Source organism: Emys orbicularis, chromosome 1 (genome assembly GCF_028017835.1).
Source record: "Emys orbicularis isolate rEmyOrb1 chromosome 1, rEmyOrb1.hap1, whole genome shotgun sequence".
Taxonomy (NCBI): Eukaryota; Metazoa; Chordata; order Testudines; family Emydidae; genus Emys; species Emys orbicularis.
In genome coordinates, this window is record NC_088683.1 from 112841106 (window position 1) to 112866983 (window position 25878).

Here is a 25878-nt window from a genome sequence, read left to right on the forward strand (position 1 = left end):
GGTCAGTAGGTTTCCGGTATAGGGTGGTGTTTATGTGACCATCACTTATTTGCACTGTAGTGTCCAGGAAGTGGATCTCTTGTGTGGACTGGTCCAGGCTGAGGTTGATGGTGGGGTGGAAATTGTTGAAGTCCAGGTGGAATTCTTCAAGGGCCTCCTTTCCGTGGGTCCATATGATGAAGATGTCATCAATGTAGCGCAAGTAGAGGAGGGGCACTAGGGGATGAGAGCTGAGGAAGCGTTGTTCTAAGTCAGCCATAAAAATGTTGGCATACTGTGGGGCCATGCGGGTACCCATAGCAGTGCCACTGACTTGAAGGTATAAGTTGTCCCCAAATCTGAAGTGGTTGTGGGTGAGGACAAAGTCACAAAGCTCAGCCACCAGGATGTAGAAGCACTTTACACCAATATTCCACATGAGGATGGACTACAAGCTGTCAGGAACAGTATCCCTGATGAGGCCACAGCACGCCTGGTGGCTGAGCTTTGTGACTTCGTCACACTAGATAATCATGATGGACCCTTCCAGCTTTAAAGTCTATGAGTCTATTTGTTCTTGACAAATCCATTCTGGCCATTACTTATAACCCTATTATCCTGTAGGTGCTTACAAATTGATTGTTTAATACTTTGTTTATCTTTCCAGGAATCAAAGTTAGGTATATAACTCCCCAGGTCCTCTTTGTTCCCCTTTTTAAAGGCAGGTACTGTCTTTGCCCTTCTCCAGTCATCTCACTTGTCTTCCAGGAGTTCTCGAAGATAATTACTAATGGTTCCGAGATTGCTTCAGCTGGGTCCTTAAGAACCTTAGGATGAACTTCATCAGGCCCTGCTGACTTGATTATATCTAACGTATCTGAATATTCTTTAACCTCTTCTTTCCCTATTTTGGCAAGAGGCACTCCTTCCCTCTTGTTGTTAATATTAATTGTGTTCGGTGCCTAGTCACCAATAACCTTTTTAGTGAGGACTGGAGCAGGACAGATATTAGCACCTCAGTGAAGTTCTGGAACAGCCTTCTAGGGGGAACAGTGTGGGCAAAAAGCCTAACTGACTTCAAGACTGAGCTTGATAAGTTTATGGAGGGAATGATATGATGAGACTGTCTACAATGGCACTTAGTGAATCTGTGACTGCTGGTGATGGGACACTAGATGGGGAGGGCTCTGAGTTACTACAGAGAATTTTCTCCCAGCTGTCTGGCTGATGGCTCTTGCTCACATGTTCAGGGTCTAACTGATCGTCATATTTGGGGTCGGGAAGGAATTTTCCCCTGGGTTACTTGCAGGTTTAAACTAGTGTAAATGGTGGATTCTCTGTAACTTTAAGTCTTTAAACCATGATTTGAGAACTTCATGAACTCAGCCAGAGGTTGTGGGTCTATTACAGGAGTGGGTGGGTGAGGTTCTGTCTGCCTGTAATGTGCAGGAGGTCAGACTAGATCAGGGGTTCTCAAACTTCATTGTACCGTGACCCCCTTCTGACAACAAAAATTACTTCACTTATTAGTTTTTTATAAGCTTAATTCTTTTCCTTTGCTGTCCCCTCAGAGAACTAAAGATATTCTTCAGTCCTCATATTGTGTATTTGCTGCCTACCATGTTATACGTTGTGGATAAGAGTGTTCAAGCCCTTATATGGGCGCATATAGGGAGGGAGAGCATACAAAGACCTTCCTCCCACCTACACGCAGCCTACTGGACGAGAGGAGCTGGGATAATCTTAAAGGATGGTTCAGGATGTAAAGTTCCCATTTATGTCATGCCACTTAGATAGGCTCAGGGAGACATAGTCCCACCCCAAACTCTGCATGGAGTGGGACATTTCTGAATCCCTCCTATGCAGGCCAGAGACTAAAGGCCACAGTTTTGCCTTGTGTTATGTGGGAAGTTTTTCTTTACTTCTGGTGGGTGGCTCACACGTGGACTATCTGTGTTGCCCTTGTGCCCAATTGCTCAGTTTCAGTTAGCTTTATATTTGTGTTGGTGTGTCTTCATTTATTATTTTAATCATAGAATCATAGGACTGGAAGGGACCTTGAGAGGTCACCTAGTCCAGTCCCCTGCACGCATGGCAGGACTAAGTATTATCTAGACCATCCCTGACAGGTGTTTATCTAACCTGCTCTTAAAAATCGCCAATGATGGAGATTCCAGAACCTCCCCAGGCAATTTATTCCAGTGCTTAACTGCCCTGACAATTAGGAAGTTTTTCCTAATGTCCAACCTAAACCTCCCTGCTACAATTTAAACCCATTGCTTCTTGTCCTATCCTCAGAGGTTAAGGACAATTTTTCTTCCTCCTCCTTGTAACAACCTTTTATGTACTTGAAGACTATTATCATGTTCCCTCTCAGTCTTCTCTTTTCCAGACTAAACAGACCCAGTTTTTCCAATCTTCCTTCATAGGTCATATTTTCTAGACCTTTAATAATTTTTGTTACTCTCCTCTGGACTTTCTCCAATTTGTCCACATCTTTCCTGAAATGTGGCACCCAGAACTGGATACAATACTCCAGTTGAGGCCTAATCAGCGTGGAGTAGAGCGGAAGAATTACTTCTTGTGTCTTGCTTACATCACTCCTTCTAATACATCCCAGAATGATGTTTGTTTTTTTTTGCAACAGTGTTACACTGTTGACTCATATTTAGCTTGTGGTCCACTATGACCCCCAGATCCTTTTCCACAGTACTCCTTCCTAGGCAGTCATTTCCCATTTTGTATGTGTGCAACTGATTGTTTCTTCCTAAGTGGAGTACTTTGCATTTGGCCTTATTGAATTTCATCCTGTTTACTTCAAACCATTTCTCCAGTTTATCCAGATCATTTTGAATTATAATCCTATCCTCCAAAGCACTTGCAACCCGTCCCAGCTTGGTATTGTCCACAAACTTTATAAGTGTACTCTCTATGCCATTATCTAAATAATTGATGAAGATATTGAACAGAACCGGACCCAGAACTGATCTCTGCGGGACCCCACTCATTGTGCCCTTCCAGCATGACTGTGAACCACTGGTAATTACTCTCTGGGAACGGTTTTTAAACCAGTTATGCACCCACCTTATAGTAGCTCCGTCTAGGTTGCATTTCTCTAGTTTGTTTATGAGAAGGTCATGCGAGACAGTATCAAAAGCCTTACTAAAGTCTAGATATACCATATCTTCCGCTTCGCCCTGTCCACACAACTTGTTACCCTGTCAAAGAAAGCTATCAGGTTGTTCTTGACAAATCCATACCGACTGTTACTCATCATCTTATTATTTTCTAGGTGTTTGCAAATTGATTGCTTAATTATTTGCTCCATTATCTTTCCGGGTACAGAAGTTAAGCTGACTGGTCTGTAATTCCCCAGGTTGTCCTTATTTCCCCTTTTATAGATGGGCACTATATTTGCCCTTTTCCAGTCTTGTGGAATCTCTCCAGTCTTCCACGACTTTTCAAAGATAATCGCTAGTGGCTCAGATATTTCTTCAGTCAGCTCCTTGAGTATTCTAGGATGCATTTCATCAGGCCCTGGTGACTTGAAGACATCTAACTTGTCTAAGTAATTTTTAACTTGTTCTTTCCCTAATGTTTTGTATTCATTTCATTGTATGGCAGTTTCATGTCTGATTTTTGTGACATATAAATGTTTCAAAGAAATGATATCACACTTTGAGAGTCTAACGGACAAATTCTGTGATCTTTGCTATTTCCTTCCTCAGGCAAAACTTCCAGTAAAAATAAATTCTCATACTACAAAAGCAGCTAAATGTCAGCTGAGCTAGATTTACTGTTTAAATGGCAAAACAGTGTTATTTGTAGACAAGCAAAAAAGAACAAACTAATTTAACATACACAGAATGTAACGTTATTGAATATTTCCATGAGAAAAATTCACAGTGTTATAAATTGGGTTAAGCCTAATTTACACCTGGTGGGTCTTACCCCTGCACTTCTTTTAAGATAGTTGCAACAGTTCAGCTCCTTGATGAAATAATAGCAGTCCCTGCCCAAAACAAAGGCATATCCAAGGTCACTGAACAATGTAGGCATTGTTAGGCTGAGGAGCCTTGCTAGATAATCTCTGAGTACGAAGAGAGTGGGTGAGAGACAAGCAGAGAGGCACACAGAAACAAAGGAGGAAACTCCAGATGCAGCATGGAAAAAACCCACTGTGTGGCCTGAGAAAAGCATGGAAGGGTGCCTTTGAGTTGGATGCTGGCTAAATGAGGTTGGGGGCTATGAGCAAGGAAATAACCTCCTGTTGTTTGGTTCCTCTTGTATTCAGGAAAACAGGACTTTGTACAGTTTTGTAAATAAACAAAATTGCATTAAAGTAGTACCTGGCTCCATCACCAAGGTATCCTCCCAACAGAAACAATCTACAAGTTCTCGTATTTTTGGTTAGTCAGTTGAGTGAAAGGGGGGTAACATTAGGTTAATTGGGAATCAACAAAGCAAAATTTACCATTTTTATAAATATGTCTTTATCTCACTTCTGGTTTATGATGAAATAAACAAACTATTCAAAGCGCATTTCTGTGGTTCTTGTGGTTCATGTGTGGCAGATTTTTGCTACCAGTTTGCTTGAGGCGTTAGGTGATTAGGCTCAGGCCACAGGATTGTTTGCGGAGGAGATGACGAAACAAGTGTTTAAGTTTTAAAGCTTTATTAATAAAATAACGAAATAACAGCGGTGAGTGGTGGGAGCTTTCATGTAACTTAGAGGAAGGAAGAAAGCATTAGTGCCCCAAGCCCTAACCCACTTTTATACTTACACACACTTTCCCGGAGGCTGGCCAAGCCTGGGTGTAACGTATGAAGAAGAGGGGGAAGGGTGGACGGGAGTTTTGTTCTGGGCCCACGTTGTTTGAGTTCCACTGCTGATCTCCGAATTGCTTCAACTTTTAGGAGGGTTTTAAGTTTTGGGGTTTTATGGGGGTGTTTTGTTTAGGGACCTTTGTTTTTGATGCTTTTTGTGCCAGTTAAAACCGGCTTTTTGTGGTCTCCTCGACTTTCCCAAAACACACTGGCTAGACTTTGTTGTTGTTTTTGGGGGGGTGGGCGGGGGGTTGTGCTGGCTTTTGTTTGCCTTGCTTGTTATGGGCTGTCTTTGCAGGTTTGTTTACCTGAATTTTTTTTTTTTTTTTTTTTTACGGCTGGTTGGTGGATTTTGGGCGCCCTTCTTTCTTGGCAGGCAGCCGAGAGTTAGATGTGTGCTGTGGCCTTGAACTGGCTGGAGTTAGCGTTTTATTTTTGGGCCTAGCAGGAGCGTGGTGTTAACCCATATTTTTCCCTTTGGCCTTTTGCGACCTGCAAAGGAATTTTTCATTTTACACTTATTTACACCTTTGACCCGTCCCAAAATGTTTTGCGATGCTTGCAATAGCGTTAGCCATATACAGTGCTGATTTGCCTTTTCCAGGGGATCCCTGGGGGGCGGGGGTCATTGGGGTGTAACAGTACCCCCCCCCCGACCCCGAATCAACATTTTGTTGGGAGGGGTCACCACTTAGGTTTTTATCCTCTCTCTGAGACGGTGGCAAGGGTTACTGTTGGTTTTTTTACATAAACAGCAATATAGCACGCACAAAATTATTAAAACAGCAACAGTTGCATACACTAGCCAATAATGACTTTTGGCTTTATTAGTAACATAGCATAACATATTTCCCTGTTGACATAGATGCCCCCTCCGGATGGCTGTGGCAAAGGCAGCTTTTTTGAGGTTAAATGTGTGTTGCAACACCGCGAAGGAGGCATTTGTCTGGAATACAGAAAGTTGCTCTCGGTTGTGTGCCAATGGGAGGAACACACTGGGCGTTATTTATGAAAAATTAAACACAACCATAGTTAGAAACATCAACAGTCTGTTGCATAGTGGCGGGCCAATGCACTGAAAAATTTTGTGTTTGTGATTTTAACAGCAAGTTGAGAAGCACGCTGGGGTCGGTGGTTCTCCAAACACACGCTGAGGTATTGGTAAACAGATGTGTTGCAGTGGGGGCATATTCCGATGCCTCCCCTTCCCAACAGATGTGCTGACCCACCTCATAATAGCGGCCTGGCACTGCCTTTTTTTTACACACCATTTGAGGGGGTTTTATAGGCCAGAGTTGCCAGGTGTTGCCCTCTGCAATCCATATGTGCTGATAGTCCGGGGACTAACACTGTAACCATATTTTAATGCCAGCTGTCAATGTGGAGCATTGACTTGGATGGCATGTTAAACTTTTTTGTGGCATTGAATACCTTCCTGTGTACCTTCCCATTGGTAGTCCATTTGAGCCATCTTTCCCAAATTTTTCCCTCCCAGTGGAACCGTAAGCGTTGGCAGTATGGATGGAGGTCTTCCTCCTTCAGAGGTAGGGGCCACTGTTTCCAGGTGGATACAAAGTTTTTTGGGGGGGGGTTAGGTGGTGTCATGGAAAAAGTCACCCACGCATTGATTTTAGTTCTCAGACTCAAGCCTGAGTTCACAATTAGAAACTCCCCAGAACTGAGCTCGCAGGCTCCTTTTATTCTTACAAACCGCAAACATATTACAAGTTACGCGTCATTTACGAAAAATAAAGAGTTAGGGTCCTTTCCCTTTCCCGGCACCTTCCTTATTAATTTTCCGAGAACTGGGTGCATATTGGGTGGAGGGCTTCTTGGTGGTTTCCAATACGGTCAGAACTTGGCACGAATTAGGGTACATTCTCGGCAGAGTGTACATTACTTTTCCGGGGTGATACTGACAGTGCACCGGGGGGGGGGGGGGGGTTTACGAAGCACCCAAAGAAGAAGCGTGATTGGTCAGTTTACATTTAGCTAGAAGTTTGGGGGGGTCACAGAACGCTCAAAAGGAGAAGCTGCATTTAACCAGAATTATTTTCTTCATACAAGCGGTTATTATATTTCATCAGCCATACTCATATTTCATTAGTGCTGCTGCTGGGGCTTTTTATTCTTTCCCTCCTTGGCCTCCCTCCCTCCTCTGGTCATGTCCAAGACTGGCAACGAACAAGACACTTAGTTTGGTTCAGGCTTGCAGCCTGCAAGGTGGGCCTATATGACGAGTCTTCGCCGATGTTCTGGTCGGTGCAAGGGAGGCTAGCCAGGCCTATTCCCCCACAGTGGCGATGGGACGTAATGTTGTTTCATGGGGTGTTGCCTGGGGAGGTGCGGGGCCCTTCTGGGTTGATTTCATTTGGGATTTAGTTGGGGAGGGACATGCAAGGCTGGGGGACCTGAGGCTCTTGGCAGGGGGCCGCCCCTGGAAAAATACCCAGGTAATACGTGATGCCACATTTTCAGGATGCTAAGCCACAATTGCATCCCCTGCCAATGGATAATTGACCCTTTTTTTTTTTTTATGGCTAATTTTGAACAATGGTAAAATTAACAAAGGAGGATAAAAGCGTCGGACACCCGAGTAGTCCCATAGATATGTGCCATTATACATATATTGTATTACACTAACACATTTTGCAGGCCTGAAGCAGCAAGAGCGGTCCCACCACTCCTGTTTAGGGTGTTTCTGGGCTTTTGCTATTCTGCTTGGTTTTGTTAACAAAGCAAAAAGAAGGAAAAGAACGAACATTATAAATGTTTTTATTGGGGAAACTGAGGCACAGAGGATAAATTTTGTACATTATTAGTTTTTTTGCTTTTGCCCTTCCTGGCTTTTGTTATGGATGTTGTTTGCCTGGTTTAGGAGGTCGCAACAACAATATTGCATTCAGGGGTCAGGGGCTGCTATTGCTTGCCAAAGGGCCTTCCATTTTGCTTCAGGCCACCACATGAGGAACAGGGTATGTTTTTTGGGGGGATTTAAGGGAGGATTGAGGCCACCCACCAGGTATTTTGCTGTGGCCCTACTGTTTTGATCTGGACTATGCATTGCCTTCACGGCTCCTCCCCTCCAGCCTTATGCCACACTGTGGCTTGGGCCCCATCGGCAGCTCGAACCATGGAGAGCTTTTGGAGGTACTTATTTTTTTTAATAATTGTAATTATTTAGATAATTCCATAGATAGCCGGAAACCCGGATGGTTCAGGCAGGTGGCTGGTCCACAACTGAGGCTCCCGATGCCATGACCAGACACCTAGGAAGAAACATACGTTTTGAATTGATTGGCATGTGCCCATTTTAATTTGCCGGGTAGCTGAAGCTGGTGCACTACCGGGGAGATGCGACTTACAATGGGGTATGGACCCACCCACTTTATGTTTAGAGTAAATTTTTTTTTTTTAATTACCCCACATCATTGGACGACCAAAAAGGATGTGGTAGGGGAATTATTCTTGGCCAGGGGAAAGATGGCAGTGGGCTTCCCCAACATATTTTCCCCAAAATATCCTTATATTGAGGTTTTATGGGTTTGGAGGTAGTAGTGGTTGAGCAGCGTTTTATGTTTTGAATTTTAGGAGGGTTTTTTTGTAAAAAATTTAAGACATTATTAATTACGCAAAAGGTTTAATTTGTGAAACGTACTTATTTTAATTTTTTATTGTTTTTATTATAGTATACCAGTGGGCTGAAGCGGTTTATTATGGCACAAGGTTTTGTTTATTTTGATTTTAGGGAGTGGCCCCTTTTTTTTAATTTGTTTTTGTATTAGGCTGTTTTGTAGCTGGGACAGGGAGCTTAACTTATTTTTAATTACCTTTAGGTTTATAGTTTATATAATTTTTGCTTTAAAACCAATTTTTTTTAACTTGTTGTTTGCTGCCTGAGGATTTTTTTTGCAGCATTTAATACACAACAGTGCTAGGAACAACACAAAACAAAACATTGAACACAAAGCACAATTTCTATTGTGACAGTAGATTTATGGTATTTTGGGTTGCTCTTTAGCTGATATTAGCTTTTTTTGATTTTTTGAAAGACAAAAATAACATGTTTTTACCCCTTTGGGGGTGGCAGATTTTTGCTTAAAATATTTTTTTTTTATAAATACCCCTTGCTGATGGCAGGCAAAACCGAGGAATTACCCCCATACTTTTTTGTGTTTGTTTTATAGGCAGGCCAGCTTTTAATGGCTTTTACCTTTTTTTAGTTAGGTAATTTGTACGCTTTTTGGCTTGCTTTTGGATTCAAAGCTATTAGTAGCTCAGAGACTCTGTCTTAAAAGGGACACAATTAACTTTTACCAGAGTTTTGATTACCTTTAATTTTTAATTTTTGTTTTTAAAACACACAATGATTTGAAAAAGGAAAACACAACCTATTGTGGCTTCCTTTGGAGCCCTAATTGGATTTTAATTCAGTAGTATGGTATGCTTGTATTTTTTAAATTTTTTTTTATAATATACACATGTTTTGGGGAAAATGTACATTTTGTTTACACTGCTTTGTTTTTACATAGCTGTATATAGATTACATTCCCTTTATACATTTGGGGCAGTTAAGTTTTAATAGAACCCCCGTATGTTCTTTTAGCAAATTTGACTACTAAATTGTTTATAGTTAAATGATTTTAATTAGATAGGTTTTTTTTGCTTGGATCGTTTATAGACATTCTCCTGGAAAAGGGCCCATTTTTCCTTCAGAATGGCTTCAAAGGAACCAAGAATTTTTTTTTAATAATATTTTTACAACTTTAACTGCTCAGTTTCCTCCAGCATTTACAGAGTTAACTTTTTTTTCTTAATTACTTGTTTATTTTTTTAAATGATACTTTAATTTACTTAGATTTTATTATTTTAAGGACTGTTTTAGGGATTTGAATTCCCCATATTTGCACTTACTCCTTTCCTTACTCCTGCCACTATGCCCTTAAGGCTTCCAACCTGTTTTTTAATTTTTGTATTTATTGCCTGCCTGCTTGTTTGGGCCTGATCCTGTTTTTTTTATGGGCACAGGCTTTGTTTCACTACCAATTTAGCAAGGACGGTGGGCTCCTTAACTAGCCCCCCACCCCTCCTGGTTCTTGTCCCTTTCCTTTTCGTAATTACCCCAAGGGGTGCTTTTCTTGTAGTTGGGGGTGCTGTACATATGACCTTCTCCCCCTTCACCCGCTGGACCTCTCCTCGGTCTTAATGAGGGCCACTATAGGGGTGCAACAAGGTTTCGCCCAAAATTGAGAATTCTTACAAAGGGAGAGATCAAAGCCCTCACAAGGGTTACCTGAATTATCCCCCGTGAGGCTCGCCATCTGGACAAAACGCACGGCCAATTGATGTTTTAACTGTTCAATTTTTTTTTATGGCGAGCACACTGCCGTTGCGGCGTATGCTGAGCACAAATAGTCAAGTCTTTGACTAGTTCCTGAAGGACCAGTACTTGCTTAGCTAGTGCTTTTAGGCGGGTGCGTTCCTCCTTTTCCACCTGGAAGTTCTGTTTTAAGGCCTGCAATTTGTCCTGGGCATAGGCTTGGGTTGCAACCTGGTTAGTAATTTGCACTTTTAGTTGCTTAATTTTTACCAGCTGTTGAGTACACACCTCCTCCCTTCTCCCCAGCTCCTCTTTTTGTCCCGACAACATTTGATACCGCATGGCTGCTGCAGTCCAAATTAATTCCACAGCTGCCCCTAGGTTTTTGCCCTTTACCTTTTTATACTTGGCATAAGGGTCTAATAAATCCTGCCAAGTCTGCACTCTTTTTTGAAGATTTGCCACGGAACCCCATGGATTGTATCCCACCTTGGTGAGAGCTCTCTCCAGCCGGGAGAGGTCTTCACCCCCCTTTGAAAGAGGCAGCAGGGTCCCGTCCCTTTTTGCTGACACTCCCGTGGCTTGGGCATCAGGTTCACCTGCTTCCCGTGACACCAGCTGACCGGGCAGCCAGACTACCATATCCGCGCTTCCTAATGCCCATACGTCCGATATTGAACCCATCGCTGATGCCATCGCCCACAACTGCAGGACTCCCGAGTCCGCAGCTGTACCCTTCTGTTTCCTGAACATGTTGTCACAATCCGTTAGTACAACTCTTAAGATTTTTTTATTACTTGAGATTTTACGTAGCTCACGCCGGCACCAGGGCTTCCAATGTTACCCCACTGGGCCAGAGGGAGAGACACTAAGCCTCCCTCCGTATTACACGGTGGTTCTTTAACACTGAGGGTCCATACACCAAATGCCCTCCTGAGCTCAGCGAGAAACCCAAAGCTCTCCTCTGCAAGTGCCCCTTTCGGGCTGAGCAAGAAACCCAAAGCTTCCCCCTTCTACTTAGTTATACTACGACTGAGGATGTATGCACCGAGGATTGTCCCTGTTACTTGGAACGAGGATCTTTAAGTCCTTCTTCTATTGCCCAGCCCTTCTACGACAGGGGGAAGACCCACCTGCACCCTTCCCCCGCCGATCGGGGTGGAGAGCGGAATGCTAAACCTCCCTCCGGTTCTCAGCCATGCTACGACTGCGGGTGGGGCACACCTGTAATTATAAAATCCTCAACATGAAATACCAACAGTGCCGGCAGAGCAAACATGAAATACCAAGGGCAGAACAGTTGGTGCACTCCGCAGGGCTCCCCCCCCCTGCAATTCTCCACCAAACTGTGGCAGATTTCTGTTACCAATCTGCCTGAGACGTCAGGTGATCAGGCTGAGGCCACAGCATTGTTTGGGGAGGAGATGATGAAACACATCTAGTGTTTAAGTTTTAAAGCTTTATTAATAAAATAACAAAATAACAGCGGTGAGTGATGGGAGTTTCCACGTCACTCAGAGGAAGGAAGAAAGCGTTAGTGCCCCAAGCCCTAACCCATTTTCATACTCACACACGCTCTACCCAAGGCTGGCCAAGCCTGGGTGTAATGTACGAAGAAGAGGGGGAAGGGTGGACGGGAGTTTTGTTCTGGTCCCAGGTTGTTCAAGGTCCGCTGCTGATCTCTGAATTGCTTCAGCTTTTAAGAGGGTTTTAAGTTTTGGGTTTTTGGGGGGATGTTTGCTTTTGATGCTTTTTGTGCCAGTTAAAACTGGCTTTTTGTGGTCTCCTCGACTTTTCCAAAACACACCGGCTAGACTTTCTTGTTTTTTTTGTTTTTCATTGTGCTGGCTTTTGTTTGCCTTGCTTGTTATGGGCTGTCTTTGCAGGTTTGTTTAGCTGATTTTTTTTTTTTTTTTTAAGACTGGTTGGTGGATTTTGGGCCCCCCTCTTCCTTGGCAGACAGTCGAGAGTCAGATGTGTGCTGTGGCCTTGAACTGTCTGGAGTTAGCGTTTTAATTTTGGACCTAACAGGAGCGAGGAGTTAACCCGTTCTTTGCTCTCTTCCTTTTTCCCCCTCTGGCCTCTTGCGACCTGCAAAGGAATCTTCCATTCCATACTCACTCACACCTTTGACCCTTCCCAAAATGTCCTGCGATGCTTGCAATAGCGTTAGCCATATACAATGCTGATTTGCCTTTCCCAGGGGACCCCTTGGGGGGGGCATTGGGGTGTGACACATGTCATCAAAACATTCTGATTTTAAAAAGTCAAATGCAGCCGATATGGTTTTGTGGGCTGTCTTTTTCCTCTGTATTGTATGAATAGGTTAATTACATTGATTGAATGTATTACATTTTGCAAACTTCAAATTCTCATTAAAGGTCTGAAGATTTACATTACACTGTCTTTCTAGTAAACGTCTGCTTATCTGGATGTAAAGAACTACATGGGCATGTATGTCTGCATTGGAGACATTTTCTAACCAGTTCTAAAACTGATTAAAATTCCAATGTACTCCTGGTTTGGGCAGCTGACGGCAGCCTGACCCATTTAAAAAGATTGTTGTATGCAGTGTTGTAGCCGTGTCGGTCCCATGATATTAGAGAGACAAGGTGGATCTTTTATTGGATCAACTTCTGTTGGTGAAAGGGACAAACTTTCAAACCTAGAAGAGTTTTGTGTAGCTTGAAAACTTTTTTCTCTCACCAACAGAAGTTGGTCCAATAAAAGATATTACCTCACCCACCTTGTCCCCCCATTTTAAAAGAGCCAGTTTCAAAACCACAGTGAGTCAAATTCACCTTTGGTGTAAATGTCAGTGAAGTTGTGCCTACTTACACTAGCCATGAATTTGGCTCTATATTTTTTAAAAGTGTGTATTTCATTTGAATTTTATGTGTAGTTCAAGGCTAGCAGAAATAAAATTTTAAGCCGAGAGAAGACTGCCAAAAGTTGCCTACACTACCCTTTTTCAGAAAATCTCCCTGTGGCACAATTCAGTCATTTTAGAAACAGGCATGTCATTTTTCAACACCTCGTATTAAAAATGCCCATGCTGTATCTATACTAGTGCTCCATTGTTGCTACTTCTGATAGAACTGCACCGGTGGCAATGCAGTAGTTGACAATTTCTCAACAGAAAGCTAGTGTAGATACAGCCCAAGTGTGGCAGTCTAAACTGGATCATACAGCAAGAACATGCTATAACAGGATGCCTTTATTGTTTAGATTTTAAACTACTAAGTAGAGTAAAAATATATATTTGCATAACTCTCCTGTGTCAGTTCAGAGGAAAACTAAATGATTTTGTCTAAAGCACAGGGCATGTAAAAAGTGTGCAAGTTTAATGACTGAAAATACATGCCCTGCTTCTCTGGGATCAGTTGCATTACCGCACTGGATGCGTCGTTGCACCCTCTCTGGTTGTTCTTCCAAAATTACTGCTTTTTAAAAAGATATGTACATGCCATTCTTTAATCCAATATGCCAATAACAGATTTTTTTTTCTAGGTGACTGATAATGGTGTCATAGCACTAGTTAGTGGGATGTGTTCAAAGAATTTAAAGGTAACTCATCTAACCTGTTCTAAGTACAAAGCAATGTTAAAAGCAAATACATTTGTACATTTTTAAAATTCCAGAGGAAAAATATTATTTATATTATCAAGTTACGCATTTACATTTGCATGTACAATTACCATGACTGTGGGCGGGGCCGTCCTTAGGATTTATGGGGCCCCACGCAGTATTATTAAACTGGTGCCCCATGCCCGAGTTGCTCTTAGTAATGCAAACATAAGCTTACAGTATTGGAAAACTTGCCACATGCACCTTACTAAACACAGTTTAATTGTGCCGCCTTCACCCCAACCCCTGCACTTCCCTCCCACCTGCGCCCCCAAACCCAGCCCTGCACTGCCAGCATCCCCCGCCACACCGCCCCCCTGCCCAGTACCCCGCCTCCCCCTTATGCCCAGCAACCCCCATGCCCAGTGGCCCCTCGCCCAGAGATCTCCACCACAGGTCTCTATGCCCAGCGATCTCCCCCCCACACTGTCCAGCGCCCCTCTCACAGCTCCCCCACCCCAACTGCTCAGCACCCCATATTCCTGAGGGAATTTGGCACCAAAAAATTAAATTCTGTGCACAATATTTTAAAATTCTGCAAACTTTGTCAATAAATAAACGTGGAGGCTCCAGCATGGCATTGGCAAGCATAGGCCACTGGCTGCATGGAGGTGGGAGATCACCCTGCAGCCTTCCCCCCTCCTGCCCCCCCCCCCCCCGTCCTAGGATAGGGACTTGGTGCATTTTACGTGATGGCTGGGATGTCAGCCATGACCCAAAATCCATTTGAATGACAAAAAAGAAATTGCTGATACCGATGGCGGAGTCCAGCCCTCATCCAGGCCCTTGCCTGCCACTGCTCTGGGCCATCAACTCCCAAATGGCCTTTCATTCTCCCTAAAATAGAGCATTTCCCGCTAAACCTGAAAAGTAAAGAGGTGCTTGGGATGTGCAGTTTAATAAGAAAAGGAATTGTATTCAGGAACCAGTCTTTTTTTCTGCCCTGGTTGCCACACCTGGCTCAGTGGGATTGTACTGAGTATAACTCAGCACGCAGTTTCAACAATGCTTCAACGGTGGAGCTGGAGCCATAAGCAGCCAAGTCTCATGTGAACAGTGGCTCTTGTTTTGGATTATTTAAGGCCGTTTTTAAAGTTCTTTCCCATGGGTGAGGAAGAAGGTGCTGCATTCTTGAAGGGACCTTGAAAATCTCACTCAACTCTGCACCGTTTAGAACGCTCCCTCCTTCAAAATGCTACCAGCTTGAGAGACAGCTCTGGAGATATTGGGATCCACAAGAAAAAAAATCATGTCCCTTTTCTCTAAATAAAAGTTTTCAGCTATTCTAGCCTTGTCAAGTGTGAGTCCATCTTCCTGCCCAGCTAAGAGGTCGCTCCCTCCCTTGCATTCTGCAGCCCTGATTGCTGCTTTTCTGCTCCAGGTACATCCCCCTCCTCCCATTGTTTTAGTATCAGTTTCCTCCTGTTGACACTGGAATATTGTGAATGGGCAGAAAAAGCAAACGCCACCTTTTATTTTCCTTTAACTTTCCATCCTCCCCAGCCTGGTGGTGTGTGTGCCCCTCTCCCTCCTCCCAGCCTGCTTCTGTTGCTGATCCCTGCTGGGGAAGGGAGGAGAGGAAAGGTAACAGTCCAAAGGGGATGCTGGCGTCTGGGCTTAAACTTCAGAGACGAGGGAGGTGGAGTGAAAAGGAGACTAGGCGAGAGATTGCAGGGAGTTGCCGATGGGGCAGGGCATGTGGGCAGAAGAGGGGAGAGGTGCAGGTACAGTGTGGGGCTGCTCAGAACAGCTGCTCTCCCCTGGGGCCACCGGCCTGCTCCCCAGGAGGCCCTAGTGCATTCGCTGCTCGCTCACTGAGCCAGACAAAGACACCTCCCTGCTCTTTTCCCTTCCCAGCCCGGTTCCTCCTCCTCCCCCCCCACTCCCCAAAGTCCCGTGCCCAGCTCTACCCTTCCTCCCCTCTCTTCCCAGCCTCCACATATCCCCCCCCACTCTGTTACCAGCCTGCCCCCTGTCTGGCCCAGCTCCCCCCAGCCATCCCCAGCCCGGTTCCTCCTCCCCCCCGCTCCCCAAAGTCCCATGCCCAGCTTACCCCTTCCCCCCCGAGCTCAGCTCCCTCATCTCTTCCCAGCCTCTGGGTATTCCCCCCCCCCCCCCGGCTCCCCCTGCTCACTCACATGCAAACTTTCGCTCCTGGCCCCGTGATGCCCTGCCCAACCCGGAGCCCTCAGCCGGCCAGCTGAGGAGTGAGTGGGCGGAGGGGCGAGGCCAAGGGGTTGGGTCGGCCCAGCATGAGGGAGGGGCCGGAGAGGAGAGGTGTCTGCGTCACAGCCAGCGAGGGTGGTGCCCCAAATTTTTGGGTGCCGTACGCAGCCGCGTATGCTGTGTATGCCTAAGGACGTCCCTGACTGTGGGCATGAATCAAGTATTAGGCAGCCTTCAAGTCACCAGCTTTTGTCAGAGGCATAGTTTGACTGCTATATTTGTGGGAGGCAATGCACACGCGTGGCTCACTGACTGTCCCCCCCGCCTAGAGTGATACCTGGGTTGTCAGTGCTGGGGGGGGGGGGGACAGGACAGCTTAACAGGGGAGCCTCAGCAGCTGCTGGCAGCCCCTCCAGCACCGGCTGCTGCAGTGATGTCACTGCTCTGGTGCTGCTGCGGCCACCTCCCTGCTGGGGCTGCTGCCACTGCCGAGGGGACGCCACATGCCATGCTCCTGCTTCCCTCCGCCCATTCCCATATCCCCTTCTCTTCCCCATCCCCTCCCACTTCCTCTCCCCACTATCCCGTGTCCCATCCTCTTCCCCCATCCCCGCCGTTCTCCACTGTCTCTTCCTCCACCTCCTCGGAGGGGTTCTCCCATCGCTGTAGTTAATCCACCTCCCCAAGAGGCAGTAGCTAGGTCGACGGAAGGAAGAATTCTTCCGTTGACCTAGCACTGTCTGCACTGGGGGTTAGATTGGCATAGCTACATCTCTCAGGATTGTGGCTTTTTCACACCCTTGAGAGACCGTTATGCTGATGTAAGTTTTCAGAGTAGAGCAGCCCAAAGTGGAATAAAAAAAGCAAGTCATATAGAAAAAATTGTTCTTAAAGACTAAAGCCCTTTGTAGAGTGGTCTTTTTTACATCAGTGTAGCTGCAGTAAGGTAGCTGCGCCAGTGCAAATAGCAATCTGCAGCAACACAAGGGTCAGCAGAGCAGGAAGAGTTGAATTCATAGGAATACATTCAAAACTTAAAAATCAGTTTCCTCTTTTTAATTAACAGCTCTAAGGGTACGTCTGTACTTACCTCCGGGTCCGGCGGTAAGCAATCGATCTTCTGGGATCGATTTATCACGTCTCGTCTAGACGCGATAAATCGATCCCGGATCGATCCCGGAAGTGCTCGCCGTCGACGCCGGTACTCCTGCTCCGCGAGCGGAGTACGCGGAGTCGACGGGGGAGCCTGCCTGCCGCATGTGGACCCGCGGTAAGTTCGAACTAAGATACTTCGACTTCAGCTACGTTATTCACGTAGCTGAAGTTGCGTATCTTAGGCTTGGTCTACACTAAACCCCCAAATCGAACTAAGGTACGCAACTTCAGCTACGTGAATAACGTAGCTGAAGTTCGAAGTACCTTAGTTCGAACTTACCTCGGTCCACACGCGGCAGGCAGGCTCTCCCGTCGACTCCGCAGTACTCCTCTCGTCTAGCTGGAATACCGCAGTCGACGGCGAGCACTTCCTGGTTCGACTTATCGCGTCCAGACAAGACGCGATAAGTCGAACCCAGAACTTCGATTCCCAGCCGCCGAACTAGTGGCTGGGTGTAGACATACCCTTAGTTCGAAGTGGAGGGTTAGTGTGGACCAGCCCTAAGAGGCTGTGTCACAGGGTGGCTGGCCCTTTAAGGGGAGTTGGGCCCAGCCTCATCTGTGACTGTTCAAGGGGAAAGACCTGTCAGCCCCTGCAGCCTGCTTTGGTTAGGAGGGGATAGCTTTGTTTAGGTGTTACCTTGTGAGTCTTATGTTTGAAGAATAAAACTGTGCCCCGAAAGAAGGGCCCGAACAGACTTTGAGGTAGCGTTAGTCCTTTCTGATGTTGCATATTTGAATTTTAATAATGATAATAGGAGATGCCAAATAATTAGCTTAATTGGAATATATTTAATCAGAGATTATGGAATAGAGAGTAATACAGCAGAACTCAGAGATGAATGTATATGTCATGTTGTCTGGAGTGGCTCGCAACTGTGAGTGCCTACCTCAGGCAGACTGTCAAAAGCAGGGCAGACACCCCAGTCTGGTGGTATGTTTTATAATTAGATTTCACCAACCCAGTGAAATCCCAAAGTACTACAGTAGTCTTATATACTATGTTGCCACCCAGGCAAGTTGGACTATGTGATAAATGGTTACTTACACCAAAAATCACAATATTCCAGGTTACCCGCAGTCCCACGAGTCCCGAGTTGCATCCTAGATCTCACACCAAAGACAACACTGGTAGCCAATCCTAAAGGTTTATTAGCTAAGAAAAAGAAAATAGAGCTATTAAAAGGTTAAAGGAGGTAAAATATATGTACAGGTCAGTCACAGTCTATAATTTCAAATGGTAGCTGAGATGTAATTGTATCAGAGGGATAGCCGTGTTAGTCTGAATCTGTAAAAAGCAACAGAGGGTCCTGTGGCACCTTTAAGACTAACAGAAGTATTGGGAGCATAAGCTTTCGTGGGTAAGAACCTCACTTCTTCAGATGTAATAATCTGCCAGTTTCCCAAAAGTCTTTTAGGGCTACCGAGAATAATTCTGGGGATCTCTGTTGTCTTGTTCAGTTATTCTCCCCTGTTTGAATCCAAACAGTCCAGAGATGAAGGATTTTCCTTTATATCCAGATTTATATTTGTTCTCCTAGAAAAATCTGACTTGACAGCTATCCCGAGCCGTGATTTCTTCTTAGATAGCAGTGAGAGAGGAATGCTTTTAGAGTCTTTGAACTCTGAATGCCCTCACAATAACCAATTGCTTTGAAGTGCGGAGATGCATTACCTTTCTGATAAGAGTACTTTATTTGCATTATACAAGGTTTTTTCCATGTTTGGAGGGTTATTTAGATATTGGGGGTCATATACAATGCAAAACAGTACATGCAAAATCTCATTAATTTTATGAAGTTTAAACACCAAATATGTACACTGACATTTAACAGCCTCCTTTGATTATCTGCTAATACACAAGTGAACTGGCCTAACTTCCTGCTGTGAGTTTGTCTGTTTTCAGTTGAGCCAACAGTTCTGACCAAAGCTGGCATCAGCGTCATATTATACTTTACCAAACCGATCTGACAACTGAAGAAGTAAGTGGAGCATAATTCACTCCAAATTCAACTGCCTCAAAACTCTTTTCCTATGTAGGGTTTTGAACAAAGAAATTATTTTCTCATGATTGATTTAACTGTGAGTTCTATCTTAAGGTGTCTCTCTTTACTTAATTGTAAAAGACATCTGTAACTAATACATTATTACCAAAACTATCCATGAAAACAAATGACTCTTATTGACTTAGAAATCAATCAATGGTTCATTATCCCATCAATTAGAGAACATGTGGCTGATAGGAGAACCTTGTCGATCACCAGCATCTGTCAATCACAGCACACAACTTTGGTAATAGGTAAGGCTGTGAGTCTGTCATGGAGGTCACAGAAGTCACGGATTCTTCAGCAGTGTGGCTGACCCCAGGGCTGCCCTAGCAGCTGGGGCAGCCCTGGGGCCAGCCGCACCGGCCGCTGTTTGGGTGGCCCCAAGCAGCTTGCCCCGGGAGATGCCAGAGTAGCCACAGCACCCCGGACCGCTCCCTCAACCCCCAGAACAGTCGTGGCACCCCACCCCCCAACCCCAAGCTGCAGCAGTGCCCTGGAGTTCCCATCCCAAAAGCAGTAGCAGCACTCAAGAGCCCCCCAGAGCACCTAAGATTTAGTCAGGGGTGTTTATAGTACAAGTCATGTACAGGTCACAGGCTGTGAATTTTTGTTCATTGCCCATGACCTGTCCATGACTTTTACTAAAAATACCTGTGACTAAAACATAGCCTTAGTAATAGGCACCCTTTGTTAATCACCAGTGTTTCATTAATCACAGAACACGTGTGATAACCATTTTTTGTCAATTACCAGTATTCCCTCTTTGGACATCTGGACACAATTCTTCACAGGTCAGTAGATTCAGAGAATAAGATTATACTAATTCCTTTTTGACTACATACATTTCCGCATTTAATTACCGTGCCGTTTTGGCAATCGTCCAGACCAGTAAGAGGTTATGTCACTGCCTGCCTGTAACATTGGGTGTCCTAATGCTGTGCTGCTATGTCACAAAGCCCTAACACCAGTCTCCAGCCCACAAGCATACAGGTCTCATGCTGCCTTCCACCAGCCTAGTTACCCCTTGCAGGGTTTTTGTGGAAAATCAGCCACACGATTGATTTTGGATCAGATCAGCCTGAGGCACCTTTATTGATTACAAGCGTGCCGGGGGGTAACAGCTCTGAATAGCTGCCCCCTGATTCAAGGAACACACAAGCCTTTTAAAGCTTAAAACCACAGACAAATTACACATGCTTCCGTATCAATTACCTTATTTGGAATACATTGCAAAATTAATAAAGGTCAAAAGCAAAAAGAAACAATCATCTCCCTTATTTGGCTTTTCCTGTTATTGCTATTCCCAATCTAGCTCTTCTGCGGTTTGACTTTTCTAATGCATCCATTGCGGTTATACGAAAACAAGCTTGGCTATTGCAAATTGTGTTCAGGTACTTTCCACTTCGCCTCCTCATGCCCCCTATACACAGAAAGCCATTGTTCTGTTTTGGAGACTTTCCATTCCACTTTGCCTCCCCATGCCCCTTACACACAGAAACAAGCTCAGCTAATACTTCAGGCCTACTAGCTTGACCAAAGCCTGAGGCCCTCTGTAAATTTTCCTCCACAAGGGTGATCCAAACAGCCTGTCCAGTCCCAAGCCTCCCCAAATCCATCCACCCCAAGCTCTCAACTACCAGCCACTCAGACACCAAAGGCATGAAACCAGCCCCCCAGACACCAGCTTGCTTTGGCACATACATTCCATACACTTTGCACACCAAAGACCTGTTCGAGATAAAAATAAACAGTTTATTTAATAGAAAAAAATCACAGATTAAAAAACGAAACAGCAAGGGAAGCAAATATAAAAGAGCAGAAAATAAACATAAAAAATGTAACTTCAGGCTTTACACTTTTAAATTACATTAATAATTCCTTTTCTAATACAAGTTACCTATTGGCTTTGAACAGTTTTCCAGCGTACCGCCTAACTGTAGGGAGGATCCAGAGTTTCACAGACCACTTCCAGCCTAGATGCCGTCCCTCAATTTCTGGATACTCTTCTGTTCAAACCCCTTCCACTGTTAATGGTTTGCAGGGGTTTTTTCTACAGCCACTATAGATACTCAAAGTGGGGGAAACTCCCTCCTTCTTAGGCCTGGTCTACACTCGGAATTTACATCTGATATAGTGAAAAATCCAGTGGTAGGTCAACAGAAGGTGGATTAACTATGCCAATGGGAGAAGTCCTCCCGTTGGCGTAGGTAGTGTCTACATTGCACTGCTGTAGCATTTGAAGTGTAAACATACCCTTAGTGTAAACATACCCTTAGTTTTCCAAGACTGGAGTTTTCTTTTCAGTTTCAAGTTGTTTCAGTGTTTTCCCATTAACTTGAATAGCCCCTCATTTGTCTTTTCCTGGGTTGTACAATGTTTGGTGCTTGGAGCTAGTCTCATCTGGCTGGGGAGGAAGCCCCTCCCTACTGACTTGCCTCACAGTGAGGAGGCACTGAACATTGCAGCACAAATTATGAGCTCTGTTTTTATATGTACACAACTACATAGCCACAGTCTGTATACATACCTCATAATGATCATTAAGTTCAAAACATTACAAACTTTCATAAAAGACCTTGCTCAATACATTTCTATAGCACAATAATACAGTATGTAATCAGTTGGTTCAGGTGCTCATTTTTGGAGTTTAAACCTGTTCCCCTCTTGGGGTGTCTGGATCCTGACTGTCACAGTTACCCACTAAGGTTCAACCTAAGTACCAAGAATTTCTTAGAAATCTTTGTGCATATATGTTTGCTCAGAAATCTTTGTGCATAAAAAAGGACTTCATTTTCATAGTTCGTTTACAGAGCTGGATATTTAACCTAAAAATCACCATCTGTGCAGATCTATGACATTAGAATGGACAACATAAAAGTTGTGCTTTAGAAGTTACGGATGTGGTTACCAGGTTTTTGTTTTCATAATAGGAGATCCACATGGAACGCTGTGTGACTCTGACAGATGTAGCTGTGGAAGCTGTCCTTACCTGCTGTCCGGAGATCTATATTCTGCTGTTTCATGGATGCCCACTGATAACAGGTTAGTCAAATCAAGCAGATAGCCAGCAAAGTATTCACTCCAAAGTCAGCCCAAAATATGGCGCAGGGAGTGTGCCTTTTTTCTGTCTTGAAAGCACTTACCAAGTTGTGGATGCTCCTGAAAACAAATAACAAATTATTATTAATGATAGTGATGTAAATATACAAGGGTTTTTCCAAAACAGCAAGGCAAGGTTCCTGCCTCCAAGAGTTGGCAGTTGTACAGAGACAAAACCAAGACACAACAGGTCAGGCACATGTTGGTGTAGACACAGCATTGGTGGAGAGGTTGCAAAAGTAATAGGTTTTAAAGTGCCGCTCTGCTCTGAAAATTTACTGTGTAAAATTGATACCTTATTTAAAAGGCTTTCGTGTTTAATGGGTTTCTCTTTGATTTGTCTGAGCTGTTTCCAATCCTTATATACAGCTGAAACTATATTGGTGTCAATAGTGGTTTATATCCCCCTAGTGACTTTTTTTGATCCCCAAGCAGGCCAGGGAATAGGACCTCAGGTTTTCTGATTCCCAATCTAGTCTGCTATCCACCTGACTATGCCACCTCCCATTTGTTCTTAGTTTTCATAAGTGACCTATCTGGTGTGTCCATGTACCACCCACCTCACACAGTGGTTGGCTCTGTAGAAACTGGTAAATAAATACATTGCGCGGAACTGGGTTCTAATTTCTCACAGATGCAAATCAGGAGGAACTCCACTGAAGTCAGTGGAGTTATGCTAGTGTGAGAGGAGATTCAGGCTGCTCAAGAGGACTGTTACAGCTGCTTTGGGAACCCAGAACTTTATCTTTCCTGAGTCTTTTGTGATTATTAAAAAGCCAGTTTTTAACTGTGCATTAATATAGTGGCTTTGCAGTTGGTAAAACTAATATCAAGAGTAAACACGTAGCAAGCTATGAATAAACTCAGTTGGTATTGATGATGCAAGCAGGGGTGCATTGGGGGGTGGGCAGCCCCTCCCCTTGTCCTGTGACCGGAGCTGGAAATTTGGCCCAGCCACACTTCTGTCATGACCAAGGAGGGGTGGCTAGACCAAATCTGAGTATCACTGTGGCCCCATGCTCCTGCTTTTCATCCTCCACATCCCACCCACCAACACCTTTGCCATCCTTCCAGCACCCATGGGCACTGGGAACCCCCAGTCCCCTGAAGGGTAGGCAGATTGGATCAGGACTTTTGGCACTTGGGGAAGTGGAGATGCACAAGGAGGAAGGGATCTGGGGATCTCAGACCTTTGGCCCCTGCTGCAGATGGTGTTCTTCAGCCTGACCATCTCTCTGACTAAGAGCTCAGTGCCTGGTGTGGGGCAGGGAGAGCTCAGCCTCATGTGGGAGCAGCAGGAGGGCAGTGTGTGGAGCTGGGTGCAGGGCTGGGGAGGGAGAGATCTGGGCATCTTCCTTAGGAAAAGTATGGTTGCGCTCTTGATGCAAGAGTAATTGGTCATTCCAGCAATGTGAAGTTGTTGCTGGCACAGTGTGCCCGAGGGGGCGACAGCGGGGTTCGTTGCCCGGTGTGCGCCACGCCAATAAACACACCAGGGTGGAGAAGCAATCAAAGTTTATTTGAGATCTCAAAGCGGTGCAAGGAGACTGGCACGTCTCAGATCAAGCACACCAACATAAGCAATTTTTCTCTTTTTATACTTTACTTTAGCTAAGCTCTTCCCTTTTTCCCCCCCTTTCCCCCCTCCCTCCCCCTATAGCAGTTACATTAAGCAGTTAAGTCATCTCGGCGGCTATAAGTCTAGCTCATTAGTAACTTTTCTTTTGAACCGTTATCTTGTCCTTTTTCCCTTTGATCTGTTATCTTGCCCTTCAGCCAGAAGCATGCAGGCCTTATTACTCCTGCTTTATACCGGTTTGAGCGGTGTTGCAACTGATAACTGACTGTTACACATTCCATTTTCTGTTGCTGGCTTTTTAGGTCTATTAAAGTTCAAACATGGAGGAACTTTGGTTCATTTAGGCCTAGAGCAGGAAGACTTCATTGACACTCGTGGTCTTCCACCCTCCCGAGTTACCTAGGGTTATGCCTAGTGACACCAACAAAGTGAATTGAGTCAATGAAAAGATGGAAAAAGCAGTTTTCTTTGGGGATCAGACACAAAGTATCTTAGTCCCCATTCAGGAAAGCGCTTAAACAGATGCTTTAAAATGAAACACCGGCTTAAGTGTTCTCTTTTATCGGGGCCTTAGTTAGGATTTACCCTGGAGGTGGTTCAGCTGGATTTAATTTATAATTGTTTTGTTGGTCCTTTCATTTTCTTTTTGAGTTTCTACCTTAAACATTAGAAGGTGGTGCTCTCTTCTTAGTGCCTGGAACAATGAAGCCCTGACCTGCCAGTACAATACAAATGTTGAATAGGGATACGTTGGCCTTAGCCCAGGCATTACTTAAACTTTAAACATAGAAAAAAGCAGATTGCCTGCAAAAATCTGTTGATCTTTTTTTTATTAGTGCACCAGAAAAGCCTCTTAAGAAGGTGCTAAAGTTATCATCTTTTCCCGTCATTCTGACCCTGTCATTCCCATCCCCACCCTCTTCAATCTTCCACTGGTTCCCCTTTTTCTTCTGCATCAAGCTCAAGCTTCCATAACCATCTTCACACCTTCTGCCGCGCTGCCCTTTGTATGTGGAATGCTATTCTTGAATTGATCTATAGGCCACTACCCTCTTCTCTTTCAAACCACCTCAAGACACACAGCTTTTCGGATGCCTACCAAAAAAAAAAAAAAAGAGAGAGAGACCAACTAGTACTGAATAGGTTGATGGGTTGTTGAGTGTATTTATTAAATAATAAAAGAAAAAAAACCTACCTTGCCAACATCTGTCCTTGTAATCTAGTGTCTGGTTGCTTGATGGTGCTTTATTATTATAGGTATAAAGAAGAAACAGCACAATTTTGAACTATTACAGATATAAAAGTATCTGAAATGTGATTTTTTTTTCAAATGTCCATTCCCAGAATATGAAGCAAACAAAAAAAAATCCATATTCTGTGCTAATGGCAAATTAAACAAATATGAAGAAATAAATTATTCCTGTATCTTATTGTATTACAAAATTCGTTTGTTTGCACAGTATCTGTATACATTATAAACAATGAATAATGTTTGTTTTTCTTATGGTGTTTTTTTTTTTTTTTTGGCAGATCGTTCCCGAGAAGCCTTGGCGCAATTAGTTGGACCAAACAAAATTAAGCAAGTGACATGGACTGTTTATTGATTTTTATATAAAGTTCCCAGATGGTAAAGCTTTTTCAGGAAACAACCATCTCTGGGGAACAGCTTTCTCTCTGGTAACCACTGTCTTTTGTAATACCAGATTCCTTCATTCTTTGTTTCTACTAGAGCTCTCTGTCAGCATCCAAGTCCTTACATGTCTTAGGTGTGCCTGCCAATACCCTGTTAAATGATATTTCTTGTAATTAAAGCAATGCCTCTCTTTACATCACAAGTCTGATAATCTTTTTGTGTGAAAAACACAGTTCACACCAATTTAACAAGAATAATTAATTTTAAAGCTTTATGAAAAAAATTTAGGGCAGTATATTGCCACCTTAATTATAGCACAAAGCATATGTAAAACAGATAAAGCAGGAGAGGATCAGAGAGTGATCAGTTACCCAGTCCTAGTGCATAGTAGGCTGTTTCTTTCATCAGCAGGGCCAGACAAGTTTGGTCTTTTGGGCTGTGTTGC

General features: G+C 44.2%; 1 protein-coding gene across 1 annotated transcript in view; it reads left to right on the top strand.

Annotated features, from left to right (window-relative positions):
- AMN1 (antagonist of mitotic exit network 1 homolog) overlaps window positions 1-25623 on the top strand; it is an 80732-nt gene extending 55109 nt beyond the window's left edge. The window contains exons 5-7 of the mRNA XM_065401389.1: window positions 13637-13693; window positions 22053-22164; window positions 25331-25623. Coding sequence (XP_065257461.1) covers window positions 13637-13693; window positions 22053-22164; window positions 25331-25404 — 243 coding nt within the window. The 3' untranslated portion in view covers window positions 25405-25623. The remainder of the gene's footprint in view (window positions 1-13636; window positions 13694-22052; window positions 22165-25330) is intronic.
- Window positions 25624-25878: the final 255 nt, after the last annotated feature.